Source organism: Haliotis rubra, unplaced genomic scaffold (genome assembly GCF_003918875.1).
Source record: "Haliotis rubra isolate DU_JTF1 unplaced genomic scaffold, ASM391887v1 Scf867, whole genome shotgun sequence".
Lineage (NCBI taxonomy): Eukaryota > Metazoa > Mollusca > Gastropoda > Lepetellida > Haliotidae > Haliotis > Haliotis rubra.
The window spans coordinates 302,385-320,474 of NW_025767598.1; the positions used below are offsets into that span (position 1 = coordinate 302,385).

General features: G+C 41.6%; 1 protein-coding gene across 1 annotated transcript in view; it reads left to right on the forward strand.

Moving 5' to 3' along the window:
* The window catches only part of LOC124263055, a 113,360-nt gene that overhangs the window by 90,605 nt on the left and 4,665 nt on the right, over positions 1 to 18,090 (forward strand). Inside the window, 5 exon segments of the mRNA XM_046697670.1 lie at positions 8,173 to 8,332; positions 8,335 to 8,484; positions 9,746 to 9,980; positions 12,108 to 12,288; positions 17,135 to 17,188. Coding sequence (XP_046553626.1) covers positions 8,173 to 8,332; positions 8,335 to 8,484; positions 9,746 to 9,980; positions 12,108 to 12,288; positions 17,135 to 17,188 — 780 coding nt within the window.

Here is an 18,090-nt window from a genome sequence, read left to right on the forward strand (position 1 = left end):
GATATACAATATCCTGCTGAACCATGTTGTAGATATACAATATCCAGCTGAACCATGTTGTAGATATACAATATCCAGCTGAACCATGTTGTAGATATACAATATCCAGCTGAGCCATGTTGTAGATATACAATATCCAGCTGAGCCATGTTGTAGATATACAATATCCAGCTGAGCCATGTTGTAGATATACAATATCCAGCTGAACCATGTTGTAGATATACAATATCCAGCTGAGCCATGTTGTAGATATACAATATCCAGCTGAGCCATGTTGTAGATATACAATATCCAGCTGAGCCATGTTGTAGATATACAATATCCTGCTGAGCCATGTTGTAGATATACAATATCCTGCTGAACCATGTTGTAGATATACAATATCCAGCTGAGCCATGTTGTAGATATACAATATCCAGCTGAGCCATGTTGTAGATATACAATATCCAGCTGAACCATGTTGTAGATATACAATATCCAGCTGAGCCATGTTGTAGATATACAATATCCAGCTGAGCCATGTTGTAGATATACAATATCCTGCTGAACCATGTTGTAGATATACAATATCCAGCTGAGCCATGTTGTAGATATACAATATCCAGCTGAGCCATGTTGTAGATATACAATATCCAGCTGAACCATGTTGTAGATATACAATATCCAGCTGAACCATGTTGTAGATATACAATATCCAGCTGAGCCATGTTGTAGATATACAATATCCAGCTGAGCCATGTTGTAGATATACAATATCCAGCTGAGCCATGTTGTAGATATACAATATCCAGCTGAGCCATGTTGTAGATATACACATCCAGCTGAGCCCATGTTGTAGATATACAATATCCAGCTGAGCCATGTTGTAGATATACAATATCATGTTGTAGATATACAATATCCTGCTGAACCATGTTGTAGATATACAATATCCTGCTGAACCATGTTGTAGATATACAATATCCAGCTGAGCCATGTTGTAGATATACAATATCCAGCTGAGCCATGTTGTAGATATACAATATCCAGCTGAACCATGTTGTAGATATACAATATCCAGCTGAGCCATGTTGTAGATATACAATATCCAGCTGAGCCATGTTGTAGATATACAATATCCAGCTGAGCCATGTTGTAGATATACAATATCCAGCTGAGCCATGTTGTAGATATACAATATCCAGCTGAGCCATGTTGTAGATATACAATATCCTGCTGAACCATGTTGTAGATATACAATATCCTGCTGAACCATGTTGTAGATATACAATATCCAGCTGAGCCATGTTGTAGATATACAATATCCAGCTGAGCCATGTTGTAGATATACAATATCCAGCTGAGCCATGTTGTAGATATACAATATCCAGCTGAGCCATGTTGTAGATATACAATATCCAGCTGAGCCATGTTGTAGATATACAATATCAGCTGAGAACCATGTTGTAGATATACAATATCCAGCTGAACCATGTTGTAGATATACAATATCCATGAGCCATGTTGTAGATATACAATATCCAGCTGAGCCATGTTGTAGATATACAATAGATATACAATATCCAGCTGAGCCATGTTGTAGATATACAATATCCAGCTGAACCATGTTGTAGATATACAATATCCAGCTGAACCATGTTGTAGATATACAATATCCAGCTGAACCATGTTGTAGATATACAATATCCAGCTGAGCCATGTTGTAGATATACAATATCCTGCTGAACCATGTTGTAGATATACAATATCCTGCTGAACCATGTTGTAGATATACAATATCCAGCTGAACCATGTTGTAGATATACAATATCCAGCTGAGCCATGTTGTAGATATACAATATCCAGCTGAGCCATGTTGTAGATATACAATATCCAGCTGAGCCATGTTGTAGATATACAATATCCAGCTGAACCATGTTGTAGATATACAATATCCAGCTGAGCCATGTTGTAGATATACAATATCCTGCTGAACCATGTTGTAGATATACAATATCCAGCTGAACCATGTTGTAGATATACAATATCCAGCTGAGCCATGTTGTAGATATACAATATCCAGCTGAACCATGTTGTAGATATACAATATCCAGCTGTAGATATATGTCCAGCTGAACCATGTTTACAATATCCAGCTCCAGCTGAACCATGTTGTAGATATACAATATCCAGCTGAGCCATGTTGTAGATATACAATATCCAGCTGAGCCATGTTGTAGATATACAATATCCTGCTGAACCATGTTGTAGATATACAATATCCTGCTGAACCATGTTGTAGATATACAATATCCAGCTGTCTCAGCCATGTTGTAGATATACAATATCCAGCTGAGCCATGTTGTAGATATACAGTATCCAGCTGAGCCATGTTGTAGATATACAATATCCTGCTGAGCCATGTCGGTAGTATATACTGAGATTCCAGGGTGTGTTCACAGTAGAATCAGGCTAAAAGGAAGTCCAACCCAATGTGAAAATGTGCACAAATTTATTAGATATGCCACTCTACATCCAATTTCAGTGTTAGGTGATTAAGCATTTTGAACTAATGAATAGTCATTTCCCACAACTGCAGGTACTTACAGCTATCTGCCCACATCATTGAAGTAAAACAATACCGTTAAGCATGGTGTCCCCAGGGAGGTTGGCAGCTCAAGTAGTCTGTAGTGATGATGTCCCCAGCACCTATCCTGCTTGTTGAAGTCCCACTCCCTCCTCCCTGGATTCAATATTCCTTTTACTTTGAAACCGCATGTTTCAAGCTGTAACAGCAGGGTTATTGCTTCCTTAAGCACGTTACATTTTGAAATCTTTGTTTTTTAAACAATATTTTGTGATAACATTTTGCAAATGAAACCACAAATATATGTGACAAAACTCATGGGAAATGATGCACATGTCAAAAGACAGAAGGTACATTATGATGCCCACTTCAATTTGGGTTTTAAAATCTCACTGAATGGAATTGGGCAAACTGCTTACTACCTAAATAGGACCTCAAGGCAATTTTGATAATGAACCAAATTATTCTTGGTGCAACAATTCCAAAGTATGCAACTGACCATCTTGTAAAAACGCCTTGTGGCACTCTTGAAAAACATTACTTTTCTATCTTTTTCAAGAAAACAGGCAATACTCAATAGTCTTAAAGTGAAGGCAAACTCTGGCCATCTTACAAGGTAGACCAGTCTGACGTGTGTAGTGTTGGTGACCATCTACAAGGTAGACCAGTCTGACATGTAGTGTTGGTGACCATCTACAAGGTAGTCCAGTCTGACGGTGTGTAGTGTTGGTGACCATCTACAAGGTAGACCAGTCTGGCATGTAGTGTTGGTGACCATCTACAAGGTAGACCAGTCTGACATGTAGTGTTGGTGACCATCTACAAGGTAGACCAGTCTGGCGTGTAGTGTTGGTGACCATCTACAAGGTAGACCAGTCTGACGTGTAGTGTTGGTGACCATCTACAAGGTAGACCAGTCTGGTGTGTAGTGTGTTGGTGACCATCTACAAGGTAGACCAGTCTGACGTGTAGTGTTGGTGACCATCTACAAGGTAGACCAGTCTGACATGTAGTGTTGGTGACCATCTCTGACCAGTGTAGTGTTGGTGACCATCTACAAGGTAGACCAGTCTGACATGTGTAGTGTTGGTGACCATCTACATCTACAAGGTAGACCAGTCTGACGTGTAGTGTTGGTGACCATCTACAAGGTAGACCAGTCTGACGTGTAGTGTTGGTGACCATCTACAAGGTAGACCAGTCTGGCGTGTAGTGTTGGTGACCATCTACAAGGTAGACCAGTCTGACGTGTAGTGTTGTCTACAAGGTAGACCAGTCTGACATGTGAGTGTTGGTGACCATCTACAAGGTAGACCAGTCTGACGTGTAGTGTTGGTGACCATCTACAAGGTAGACCAGTCTGGCGGTGTAGTGTTGGTGACCATCTACAAGGTAGACCAGTCTGACGTGTGTAGTGTTGGTGACCATCTACAAGGTAGACCAGTCTGACGTGTAGTGTTGGTGACCATCTACAAGGTAGACCAGTCTGGCGTGTAGTGTTGGTGACCATCTACAAGGTAGACCAGTCTGACATGTAGTGTTGGTGACCATCTACAAGGTAGACCAGTCTGACGTGTGTAGTGTTGGTGACCATCTACAAGGTAGACCAGTCTGACGTGTGTGTAGTGTTGGTGACCATCTCTACAAGGTAGACCAGTCTGACCAGTCTGGCGTGTAGTGTTGGTGACCATCTACAAGGTAGACCAGTCTGGCCATGTAGTGTGTGGTGACCATCTACAAGGTAGACCAGTCTGACGTGTAGTGTTGGTGACCATCTACAAGGTAGACCAGTCTGGTGTGTAGTGTTGGTGACCATCTACAAGGTAGACCAGTCTGGTGTGTAGTGTTGGTGACCATCTACAAGGTAGACCAGTCTGACATGTAGTGTTGGTGACCATCTACAAGGTAGACCAGTCTGGTGTGTGTAGTGTTGGTGACCATCTACAAGGTAGACCAGTCTGGTGTGTAGTGTTGGTGACCATCTACAAGGTAGACCAGTCTGGTGTGTGTAGTGTTGGTGACCATCTACAAGGTAGACCAGTCTGACGCTGGTGTATGTAGTGTTGGTGACCATCTACAAGGTAGACCAGTCTGACCATGTAGTGTTGGTGACCATCTACAAGGTAGACCAGTCTGACGTGTAGTAGTGTTGGTGACCATCTACAAGGTAGACCAGTCTGACGTGTGTAGTGTTGGTGACCATCTACAAGGTAGACCAGTCTGAGACGTCTGGTGTAGTGTTGGTGACCATCTACAAGGTAGACCAGTCTGGTGTGTAGTGTTGGTGACCATCTACAAGGTAGACCAGTCTGACCAGTCTGTGTAGTGTTGGTGACCATCTACAAGGTAGACCAGTCTGACGCACCATCTACAAGGTAGTAGTGTTGGTGACCATCTCTACAAAGGTAGACCAGTCTGACATGTAGTGTTGGTGACCATCTACAAGGTAGACCAGTCTGACGTGTGTAGTGTTGGTGACCATCTACAAGGTAGACCAGTCTGACGTGTAGTGTTGGTGACCATCTACAAGGTAGACCAGTCTGACGTGTAGTGTTGGTGACCATCTACAAGGTAGACCAGTCTGACGTGTAGTGTTGGTGACCATCTACAAGGTAGACCAGTCTGGTGTGTAGTGTTGGTGACCATCTACAAGGTAGACCAGTCTGGCGTGTAGTGTTGGTGACCATCTACAAGGTAGACCAGTCTGACGTATGTAGTGTTGGTGACCATCTACAAGGTAGACCAGTCTGACCAGTCTGACGTAGTGTTGGTGACCATCTACAAGGTAGACCAGTCTGACGTGTGTAGTGTTGGTGACCATCTACAAGGTAGACCAGTCTGACGTGTAGTGTTGGTGACCATCTACAAGGTAGACCAGTCTGGCGTGTAGTGTTGGTGACCATCTACAAGGTAGACCAGTCTGGTGTGTAGTGTTGGTGACCATCTACAAGGTAGACCAGTCTGACATGGTAGTGTTGGTGACCATCTACAAGGTGACCAGTCTGTGTAGTGTTGGTGACCATCTACAAGGTAGACCAGTCTGGCATGTAGTGTTGGTGACCATCTACAAGGTAGACCAGTCTGACGCGTGTAGTGTTGGTGACCATCTACAAGGTAGACCAGTCTGTGTAGTGTTGGTGACCATCTACAAGGTAGACCAGTCTGGTGTGTAGTGTTGGTGACCATCTACAAGGTAGACCAGTCTGGCGTGTAGTGTTGGTGACCATCTACAAGGTCTGGTGTAGTGTGGTGACCAGTCTGGTAGACCAGTCTGGTGTAGTGTTGGTGACCATCTACAAGGTAGACCAGTCTGACATGTGTAGTGTTGGTGACCATCTACAAGGTAGACCAGTCTGACGTGTAGTGTTGGTGACCATCTACAAGGTAGACCAGTCTGGTGTGTAGTGTTGGTGACCATCTACAAGGTAGACCAGTCTGGTGTGTAGTGTTGGTGACCATCTACAAGGTAGACCAGTCTGGTGTGTAGTGTTGGTGACCATCTACAAGGTAGACCAGTCTGGTGTGTAGTGTTGGTGACCATCTACAAGGTAGACCAGTCTGACGTGTAGTGTTGGTGACCATCTACAAGGTAGACCAGTCTGACCAGTCTGACATGTAGTGTTGGTGACCATCTACAAGGTAGACCAGTCTGACATGTAGTGTTGGTGACCATCTACAAGGTAGACCAGTCTGACATGTAGTGTTGGTGACCATCTACAAGGTAGACCAGTCTGGTGTGTAGTGTTGGTGACCATCTACAAGGTAGACCAGTCTGACATGTAGTGTTGGTGACCATCTACAAGGTAGACCAGTCTGTGTAGTGTTGGTGACAATCTACAAGGTAGACCAGTCTGGTGTGTAGTGTTGGTGACCATCTACAAGGTAGACCAGTCTGGCATCGTGTAGTGTTGGTGACCATCTACAGTCTGGCATGTAGTGTTGACCAGTCTGACATGTAGTGTTGGTGACCATGACCAACATTAAGAAAATCTCTGTAACGAAATTGTTTGAACAACAGTTTATTTTGATAAGCAATTTTAACAAGCTACATATGCCTTAAGAGTGAGCACACTGTGTGAATGGCCCTTGTGTGACGTATGTGAAAGGTGTTCCCAGCCTCTTGTAACACATCTCTCTCAAATACATGACATGTTTTATGGTGATTGATGGAGCAAGAATCTAGCTCAGAAGCTAAAAAAGGAAGTTGTTATCCATAAAACATGTCATATATTCATGTTGTCCAACTTCTAAATGCCTTTCAAGGACTACAACTACCTTTTGTGACTTTTGGGGGGATTATTGAATGTATGTTCAGGGGCATGTATATAATTCATATTTGCCTAACTTGATCACATTTATCAATCACATTAATATTATTTGTCCATATTGATTGGCTTGTTATGAGCAGACACAGCTCTGATCAAGTAAAGAGTAACAATTAGTAAATCACAGATATCCTTGTTCAAAAACAGATTAACTATTGGACTTGATGTTTGTTAATTCCTCATAATTACTTCCATGTCACAGTGGCGGACGATGACATTTGTCAGTCTTCGGTACTTACTTCGCACCTTTGCCAAGTGATGTTAAACTAATGATTCAGTTACTTAATGCACGGACAGAGTTTACACATTTGTACTGAAGGACAAGAGCCTGATAAGTTCCCAACATTTGTCATTACACTCTACATAATCAATAAAGTAAACGTAATATTTCAGCAACAATCTCCATGAATATTACTCCCAACTTCTTGAATTCAGTTTTGTTATTTGCAAAGTTGATTGATCTGTCAGAAAGCCTTGTTTTCTGTGCAACCTGACGTGTCACTGTTACATTGCTGCATGGTAACTGGCAGTTTGACATATTGTGTGCTTCTGAATTATATTGACAAGAATCTCTTTTGTCATTTGTTCATTTTGGGTACACAAATTCACTAAGGATGGATGTTTCAATAATTTCTGGTTAGTGTCAGTTAGGGGTGGTGGGGTAGCCTAGTGGTTAAAGCATTGGCTCGTCACGCCGAGGATCCGGGCTCGATTCCCCACATGGGCACAATGTGTTAAGCCCATTTCTGGTGTCCCCCGCCGTGATATTGCTGGAATATTGCTAAAGCGGCGTAAAACTAAACTCAGTCAGTCAGTAGTGTCAGTTATTTCTTCGGTTGATGAAGTAAGACCTTTTTTGACAATTTGTCAATTCAGCTGTCCCTAAAACATGAAAAACAATATAGTTTTTTATTTCGCCTGCACTTTTACTTCTTCACACCCCTAATCCCATTTTCTCCAGTCATGGTTCACCCGTGAAGATCCGGGTTAGAATTGATCTTCAGCAACCCATGCTTGTCGTAAGAGGCTACTAACGGGATTGGGTGGTCAGGCATGCTGACTTGGTTGACACATGTGATCGTATCCCAATTGCGTAGATTGATGCTCATGCTGTTGATCACTGGATTGTCTGGTCCAGACTCGATTATTTACAGACCGGCGACATATAGGTGAAATATTGCTGAGTGAGGCGTAAAACTAAACTCACTCACTCACTCCAGTCATGGTTCAATCTTTGAATTGACCTATGAGACTTGTGATGTGTCATTTTGTCTCTGACAGGGAGTACTACTGGGCCAACTACGTCACAGGGCTGGGGGCATCTCTCCACGAGCTTGGACACACCTTTGACCTTGCACACACACCTTCAGGGATCATGGCTCGAGGTTTCGATGACCTCCACAAAGTGTTTACCATCCAGCGGCTGCGGAGCAATGGCGCTGCAGCTCTGGACGACAGCGCTACAACAGCAACAGCAGCAGCATATCAAGGACACCCTCCAGCAGCAGTATAGAGGGCTCCCCACTCTCCATGTCGCTAGAAGCAAATCAACGAAGATATAAAGATGTCTGCTATGGCAGTCCTTACAAGCGGGTAGGTTCAACATGGGGTAGATGATTAAAGAATGTAACTGACTAATTAACAGAGAGATAGTATACATATGCTAGACACATTTTTCTTAAACAACAGACCCGTAAAGATTCAGGTTAGAATTGGTCTTCAGTAACCCATGCTTGTCATAAGAGGCGACTAATGGGATCGGGTGGTCAGGCTCACTGACTTGGTTGACATGTCATTGTATACCAATTGCATAGATCGATGCTCATGCTGTTGATCATTGGATCGTCTGGTCCAGACTCGATTATTTACAGACTGCTGCCATATAGCTGAAATATTGCTGAGTGTGGCATCAATCAATCAATCTTAAACAGCATATTCTGCTGATGAGAACAGTACTGTGCGGTTACAATGTAGCAAAATCATTGTATAAAGAATGAAGGGCTGCTTTCATGCACTGAAGAAATGTACAACCTGTCTATCAAATGGAAATTCATTTATCATTCATGACTTTTTGTGTATAATTTGTGATTAATTATCTGTGATAGACTGACTGACAGATATGTCAAGTAGGGTACTAGCAAGTAAGTACATGTTGGCCCAGTGCCAGCAGAGATGCCAGCCCTAATTGAAACTTTAGAGTAGGTTAAAAAAGAGTAATTTCATGGGGGAAAAAAAGTAATGGCTGTCACCTTTGAGAATCTCCAATGCAGGTTTTTGTTTTGCATTTTTTGTTACGGCTAGAAGTAAGTGAAATACATGGTCAGAGCTACACACTTTCCTAAATTCATCATGTGAATAGGTAGTGTTGTGAGTCCCGAAGTAATGTCCCTGTCTGAACCTGTGTTATATCCTTGTATTGCAGAGTAATGGATATTTTAAAGTACAGTATGTGACTTGAAACCATGGCTCAAGACTCACTGGTCAGCTTAGTCTAGCTGCAGAAGGCTTCATGTAACTGTTACTCTCTCTGTGATATTTCACACATTTGAATTATTTGTAAAAAAGTGATGAAAGTCATACTTTTGGTGAGGATAAGTACTCTGTACTGTAATTATTCATATGGGGTTCACCCAAGGACAAGTACTCAGTACTGTAATTATTCATATGGGGTTCACCCAAGGACAAGTACTCAGTACTGTAATTATTCATATGGGGTTCACCCAAGGACAAGTACTCAGCACTGTAATTATTCATATGGGGTTCACCCAAGTGTCTCTCCAACAGCTGAAATACTGGTCACAATGACGTGATGAGACGTGATGAGATCATTCTCTAACCTGCCATATTGTTTCAGATTTCCCGGTCAAGCAGTAGCAATAGCATATACATAGCCCCACCCCCTCTGGTTGTCAAGGTGGAGACAGGATTCAAACCCGTGAAATCCCCATCAATGCTTACTTTCTCTGTGAAGAACTATGATGGCTCCGAGACCCACAGAACTATAGCTCAGGACCCAGGAGGAGAGACAGTGACAGAGCTCAATGTGGCCACGGACGGGAAGCTCCATAGTGGAAAGGCCACTCGCAGAGGTTTGTCCATGTACAGGAACAACTGTACAGTACATTCACCAGATAGTTGGGTTAACTGATTATTACCTTACAATGTCTTGAGAACAATACTTAACTTCATCAAGAAAAGTGCCCATGTATACATGTATAAGAGGTTGGGATTGATTGTGTATATGCTTATGCGTACATCAGAGATGCCAACCACTCCGATTTTGTCGGAGTTACTCTGATTTTCAAATACAAGATCTGCTCTCTGATTTATCTTTGAAAAGTCTGATTTTTATAAATAATACTGAAATTATTTTTACGGTATACAATTTCGTAAGTCACCGTCGATTTATTTGAGTGAAAGCATTCAGAAGCTTAGCGTGTGATCCTTTGGGTGTCTATTGTGTTATTGACGATGAAGTTTCACAAAGTTTTTCTGAATGCATGTCATAGTCCGTATGAAAGTGAAACAAAATGGCAGAGCCGACCACACGCTCACCCCCAACTCACACCTTTGGTGCTCAGGCCTGGATTTCAGCCAGTCATTACTCCGTTTTCCTTAGATTCAGGGTTCGCATCTCTGGTACATGGGGAAATGATTGACTGAATGACTATGTGTACATGGGTAAAAGATTGACTATATGATTATGTGTACATGGGGAAATGATTGAGTATTCTTATGTGCACTTGGGGAATGATTGACTGTATGGTTATTTTACAAACTAATGATTGAGTTTATGGTTATGCGTACATGGGGAAATGATTGACAATTCTTATGTACACCTGGGGTATGATTAACTATATGATTATTTGTTGCAAACTAATGATTGAGTTTATGGTTATGCGTACATAGGGAAATGATTGAGTATAAGGTTAGGTGTACATGGGATAATGATTGAGTATAAGATTAGGTTACATGGGGAAATGATTGAGTTTATGGTTATACATACATGGGGAAATGATTGAGTATAAGGTAAGGTGTACATGGGAAAATGATTGAGTATAAGATTAGGTTACATAGGGAAATGAATGAGAATATGATTATTTACCTGTTACCTGTTTTTCCATGCCAAGGGAAACTATATCACTCAGAAATAGATTGATTATAATCCAGGGTCAGTGATGTCAACCTCTTTGTTGATCTGAAGTGCTATAATGATGGCAATAGCTGCCCATTCACTCAAAGTTAGATGTTGATAAGGTCCTCTACCACAGTGCTATATAGCAGTGCTGTAGGGGTTAGAGGGGTAAAGTGGGACAGTGCTATATAGCAGTGTTGTAGGGGTTAGAGGGGTAAAGTGGGGTGTATGTTTGATAAGGTCCTCTACCACAGTGCTATATAGCAGTGTTGTAGGGGTTAGAGGGGTAAAGTGGGGTGTATGTTTGATAAGGTCCTCTACCACAGTGCAATATAGCAGTGTTGTACGGGTGAGAGGGGTAAAGTGGGGTGTATGTTTGATAAGGGCCTCTACCACAGTGCTATATAGCAGTGTTGTAGGGGTTAGAGGGGTAAAGTGGGGTGTATATTTGATAAGGTCCTCTACCACAGTGCAATATAGCAGTGTTGTACGGGTTAGAGGGGTAAAGTGGGGTGTATGTTTGATAAGGGCCTCTACCACAGTGCTATATAGCAGTGCTGTAGGGGTTAGAGGGGTAAAGTGGGGTGTATGTTTGATAAGGTCCTCTACCACAGTGCTATATAGCAGTGTTGTAGAGGTTAGAGGGGTAAAGTGGGGTGTATGTTTGATAAGGGCCTCTACCACAGTGCTATATAGCAGTGCTGTAGGGGTTAGAGGGGTAAAGTGGGGTGTATGTTTGATAAGGTCCTCTACCACAGTGCTATATAGCAGTGTTGTAGGGGTTAGAGGGGTAAAGTGGGGTGTATGTTTGATAAGGTCCTCTACCACAGTGCTATATAGCAGTGCTGTAGGGGTTAGAGGGGTAAAGTGGGGTGTATGTTTGATAAGGGCCTCTACCACAGTGCTATATAGCAGTGTTGTAGGGGTTAGAGGGGTAAAGTGGGGTGTATGTTTGATAAGGGCCTCTACCACATTGCTATATAGCAGTGTTGTAGGGGTTAGAGGGGTAAAGTGGGGTGTATGTTTGTTGCAGATAAATTGTCATTAGGATTTGGAATAAAATGCTGCTACTCGTCTTCAGAACGTCGCCCCAGTTCATGTTCCAGTGTGGGGTCCTCTGCCAGCCTGTCCCCATCTTCCTCCACACCCTCCACACTCCCAAACTCCCCCGAGGAGCCCGACCTTCGACTACCTGATGTTCAGTTTGCTGATGATGGCGCCCACTGGTACAGATCTTCTGCAGTTGTACTCAGGTTTCACAGGTACCCTTAAACATCATCTATTGTTGTACTCAGGTTTCACAGGTATGCTTAAACATCATCTATTGTTGTACTTGAGTTTCACAGATACCCATAAACATCCTCCATTATTGTACTTGAGTTTCACAGGTACCCATAAACATCATCTATCGTTGTACTCAGGTTTCACAGGTCCCCATAAATATCATCCATTGTACTCAGGTTTCACAGGTACCCATAAACATCCTCCACTACTGTACTCGAGTTTCATAGGCACCCATATAAACATCCACCATTATTGTACTCAAGTTTCATAGGCACCCATATAAACATCCTCCATTATTGTACTGTGAGTTTCTGGATAGGCACCCATCAGTTTCATAGGCACAACATCCATATAAACATGATTATTGTACCTGTTTCATAGGCACCCATATAAACATCCTCCATTATTGTACTTGAGTTTCATAGGCACCCATATAAACATCCTCCATTATTGTAATTTGATAATTTCATCCATTGTACTCAGCACATATAAACATCCTCATCATTATTGTACTTGAGTTTCATAGGCACCCATATTCATAGGCAACATCCTCCATTGTTGTACTTGAGTTTCATAGGCACCCATATAAACATCCTCCATTATTGTACTTGAGTTTCATAGGCACCCATATAAACATCCTCCATTATTGTACTTGAGTTTCATAGGCACCCATATAAACATCCTCCATTATTGTACTTGAGTTTCATAGGCACCCATATAAACATCCTCCATTATTGTACTTGAGTTTCATAGGCACCCATATAAACATCCTCCATTACTTGTTTCATAGGCACCCATATAAACATCCTCCATTATTGAGAGTTTCATAGGCACCCATATAAACATCCTCCATTATTGTACTTGAGTTTCATAGGCACCCATATAAACATCCTCCATTATTGTTGTACTTGAGTTTCATAGGCACCCATATAAACATCCTCCATTATTGTACTTGAGTTTCATAGGCACCCATATAAACATCCTCCATTATTGTACTTGAGTTTCATAGGCAGTTTCATAGGCACCCATATAAACATCCTCCATTATTGTACTTGAGTTTCATAGGCACCCATATAAACATCCTCCATTGTTGTACTTGAGTTTCATAGGCACCCATATAAACATCCTCCATTGTTGTACTTGAGTTTCATAGGCACCCATATAAACATCCTCCATTATTGTACTTGAGTTTCATAGGCACCCATATAAACATCCTCCATTATTGTACTTGAGTTTCATAGGCACCCATATAAACATCCTCCATTATTGTACTTGAGTTTCATAGGCACCCATATAAACATCCTCCATTATTGTACTTGAGTTTCATAGGCACCCCATATAAACATCCTCCATTGTTGTACTTGAGTTTCATAGGCACCCATATAAACATCCTCCATTATTGTACTTGAGTTTCATAGGCACCAATCATATAAACATCCTCCATTATTGTAATTTGAGTTTCATAGGCATATAAACATCCTCCATTATTGTACTTGAGTTTCATAGGCACCCATATAAACATCCTCCATTATTGTACTTGAGTTTCATAGGCACCCATATAAACATCCTCCATTATTGTACTTGAGTTTCATAGGCACCCATATAAACATCCATATAAACATCACTCCATCCTCCATTATTGTACTTGAGTTTCATAGGCACCCATATAAACATCCTCCATTATTGTACTTGAGTTTCATAGGCACCCATATAAACATCCTCCATTATTGTACTTGAGTTTCATAGGCACCCATATAAACATCCTCCATTATTGTACTTGAGTTTCATAGGCACCCATATAAACATCCTCCATTGTTGTACTTGAGTTTCATAGGCACCCATATAAACATCCTCCATTGTTGTACTTGAGTTTCATAGGCACCCATATAAACATCCTACCATTATTGTACTTGAGTTTCATAGGCACCCATATAAACATCCTCCATTGTTGTACTTGAGTTTAAATGAGTTTCATAGGCACCCATATAAACATCCTCCATTATTGTACTTACCAATTTAGAAGGAGAAATAATAGTTATCACCTGGCTGATTGGACAGATGCTCAGTTATGCTATTTTTCATGGTATTGTTTGCCCAGGAAAGTAATGTGTAGCCTTATATATAATTAACCCATACAGTTGAATTATCACTGGCTGGGGCATTAAACTTAATCAATTGACTCACCTATGGGTTTACAAGCTTCACCTGTGTTCTATCTTGGTGTATCTTATCTGTCAGATGAATGTTTGATGGTTCCTGACACTAACACTAAGCGCCACCTTCTCCCTTTTCCTGTGTTCAACACAGTGGTAATCTGGTGCCAAGCCCTTTCATTACATTACAAAAAATACTTCTACTTAACACATTGACTTACTCACAGGGATTGTAATTAATCAATTATTTAACATACAATTCTCCCTAAAGTGTGTTGTTTTTGCAAGTGAATTAAGAATGCATGGCTAGTAAGCTATCTGTTTACAATACAGATGAATCCAAGTTAGGGAATCCATTGTTTGGCTCTCACCTTACTTGTTTCATTAGCTGGAAGCTGTTGTGGACTTTGAAGAATGTCAAATTACATTATCAATTCATTTACCTAGGTATGATTGTGCAATACACCGGGACCGAAGGTTTAAGTTTAGCAACACATGTTAGATTGCTTTTGAAGATTGTTCTCCAGACTGATGCCATCTGGCAGAGAGGCCAGGACAGCAGGGCCTGAGAGAGACATCAGGGTGTGACTATCACAGTTACTATTAGAACTCCTTTCTGTGAGCCTATATACCCAGACCGCCTCTATGCTGTAGTGGTTAGAGCGCCGCCCGGAGAGCGGAAGGTCGCGGGTTCAATCCCCGACCGCGTCATACCAAAAGACGTTAAAATATGGTACTTGTTTGTCCCTGCCTGGCGCTCGGCATTACTGGTTACAACAAGGACTGGTCGGCTCGGAGTCAGTATAATGTGTCTAAGTGGGGTATTCATGCTTCACTGCGGCATGGTATCTCAGTGTGCTAGCACTATAAAACCAGGTTAAGTCTGGGCTAGTACAAACAGCCGCACATACACATACACACGCATGCACGTCGTCATATGAGCAAAATATTCTCAAGCATGACGTTAAACCCAATTTCACCTCTCCTCACCTATATACCCAGGACCCTTTTTGGCACCATTGCATCCATTTGGGAGGTGACTTTGCTTCCTGCCTCATACTACAGACCGAAATAAGTTCAAGCTCATACCTAATTTTGCAATGAATTTCTCTCACTCTCAAAAACCTGTGGACGTGCAGGTTACAATTGATTTTTAGCAACCCATGCTAGTCATAAGAGCTGACTAAGGGGATTCAGTGTTCAGGCTCACTAACCTTGGCTGATGCATGTCTTTGTATCCCAGTAGTGTAGGTTGATGCTCATGACATCAGTCACTGGCTTGTCTGGTCCAGACTGGATTATTTAGAGACTGCCATCATATAACTGGAATATAGAGTTTGGTGTTGAACAACAGTCAAACAAACCAAACACTCATGAAACTATTGTAATACATTTTAATGTGACCGAAAGTGAATCTGTGGCAGTGAAAAGGGTTCAGTGTGTACATCATACAGCATGTAATACAGTTCTGTAATGGAGGAGGAGGATCAGTGGATCAGTATGGACTTTCTGCAATGTTGATAGCAGCAGAACTTGCTCATGCTGGATATACACTGTCAGCAGTGTGCGAAATAGTTGCTAAATGTTGCTAGCCAGTCGGGTTAGCTATGCCTTAAAGTTGCTAGCCCACAACATACTTCACTAGCCCGAAATTTGAATGTAGAAACCAAGCAAAAGATTACAAAAATAGATGAGAATAAGATATTGTCGGCATGACACAGGTTTCATCATTAAGCTGCAAATATGTTTTTTATCAGGCCATAATCTTGCATGATTTCAAAGTGTACTAAAGAGAGATATATACATACAAAATGACCCCATAAGAAATTCACTAGCCACTCGGGCCAGTGACTGTTGAGATTTGCTGTCCCAACTGTATTTTTACTAGCCACTGACTAGCGGGCCAGTGGCTATTTCGCACACTGACTATCAGCAAGTTGGAGTGATGAGTAAAACTAATGTATTGATGGGCAGTGGTTTGCTAAACCTTCATTAACAACAACAAGCAATGCAGGAAATGGATTTAATGGTTTAAATAGATTTGAATTTAATCTATAAACTGTAGAGGAAAACTTGAAAGCCTAACATTTACTAATGAGTTACTATTTGCACTTGCACGTCAGGCTACAAATAAGCAGTTCCCTGTTAGGTGAGCCTCAGAACCTTTTAATGTATCATCATCGTCATCTATTCCTTCATGAGCTGCTTCACATCAGTGTACTGCTGAGTCAGACAATGTGTAGATGCTTGTGCCGGAACATATGTATCCAGCTGAACACCCCCACACGGCCACTTCAACCCACACACAAATTGTCCACGTCATTTATTCACTAGCTCCTCAATGTAATCTCTTCACTTTCTCTTAAATATCAACCAAGTAGGCTTTTCCACAACCCTTACAATCCCCCTAATCAGATTAACTGATTTCATGTAATGTCAGCACTTAACTTCAATATCCAAGAGAGATTTGATTTTGTGTAAATTCTGTATGTTCAGTGTAATGGCACATAAGGGACATAAGGCTGGGAGGATGTGTCTGTGTTGGTGTGCTCAGTATCATGCTACCTTGCTGCTGAGGCAAACATGTTCTCCAGGAACCTTGCACCATTATGTAAATACAGAAATACACTTAGAATCATGTCCAATATTAACCATATTTGCATCTTTTCAGATGGTTTAACAAAGCTAGAACAGATGATCCAAGAAAAAATCCAGTTCTTTCCAAGTAAGATTTGACTGTGGTTCATACATATTCTGTAGAAAAGAAACCCTCGATTGTGGAAGGGAGAGTCGTACTGGCTGCCGAGGGGTGTGAGCAGTCTCTGTAGTCTCCTCTACCTGGCTCTGTTGTGTAGGGCTGTGTCAGGTTTACCCAACAAATGATGTGTTTAGATCAGCAGTGGGTCAAGTGTTGACTATCATAGTTCAATGGCGTGATGTACAGGTGTTAATGTCAGCATCATAGAGAAGCCGATCAGTCAGCATAAAAGTTAAAATGCAAATTGACCAAGTACAGTCCATTTGATTTCATTTGAGACCGATGAATTTCTCACAAGGGCGGTGGGGTAGCCTAGTGGTTAAAGCGTTGGCTCGTCACACCGAAGACCCAGGTTCAAATCCCCACATGGGTACAGTGTGTGAAGCCCATTTCAGGTGTCCCCAGCCGTGATGTTGCTGGAATATTTCTAAAAGCGGCGTAAAACCAAACTCAGTCAGTCAGTCAGAATTGCTCACAAACATAAAATATAATAATTGCAACAAATTGCACCAAATTTTGCAGTCACATGAAATCGACAGACCATTTCTGATGATTTGTCTCAACCGAATAAAAAAGTTGTTTAACAAACGATCATTATTTGTTGTCACTTTTCGCTCTTTTTACAAGGGGGGGGCCACTTGCTGGTAGAACAGCCAGGTAATCAACAAGCGTGTGTAGTGAAATTTTACATGTGCAACTCACACACCTGTCTGTTCTACCAGTAAGTGGTCTCCCTCGTAACAAATAGCGAAAAGTAAGATAATAAATAAGATGATTGTTGAATTGAACCCTCCCTGATTCCACATGGTGATGGTTCCAGGTCTACGAGCATGATTTCTTGGCTTCACCAAAGTGGTAGATATCTTTTG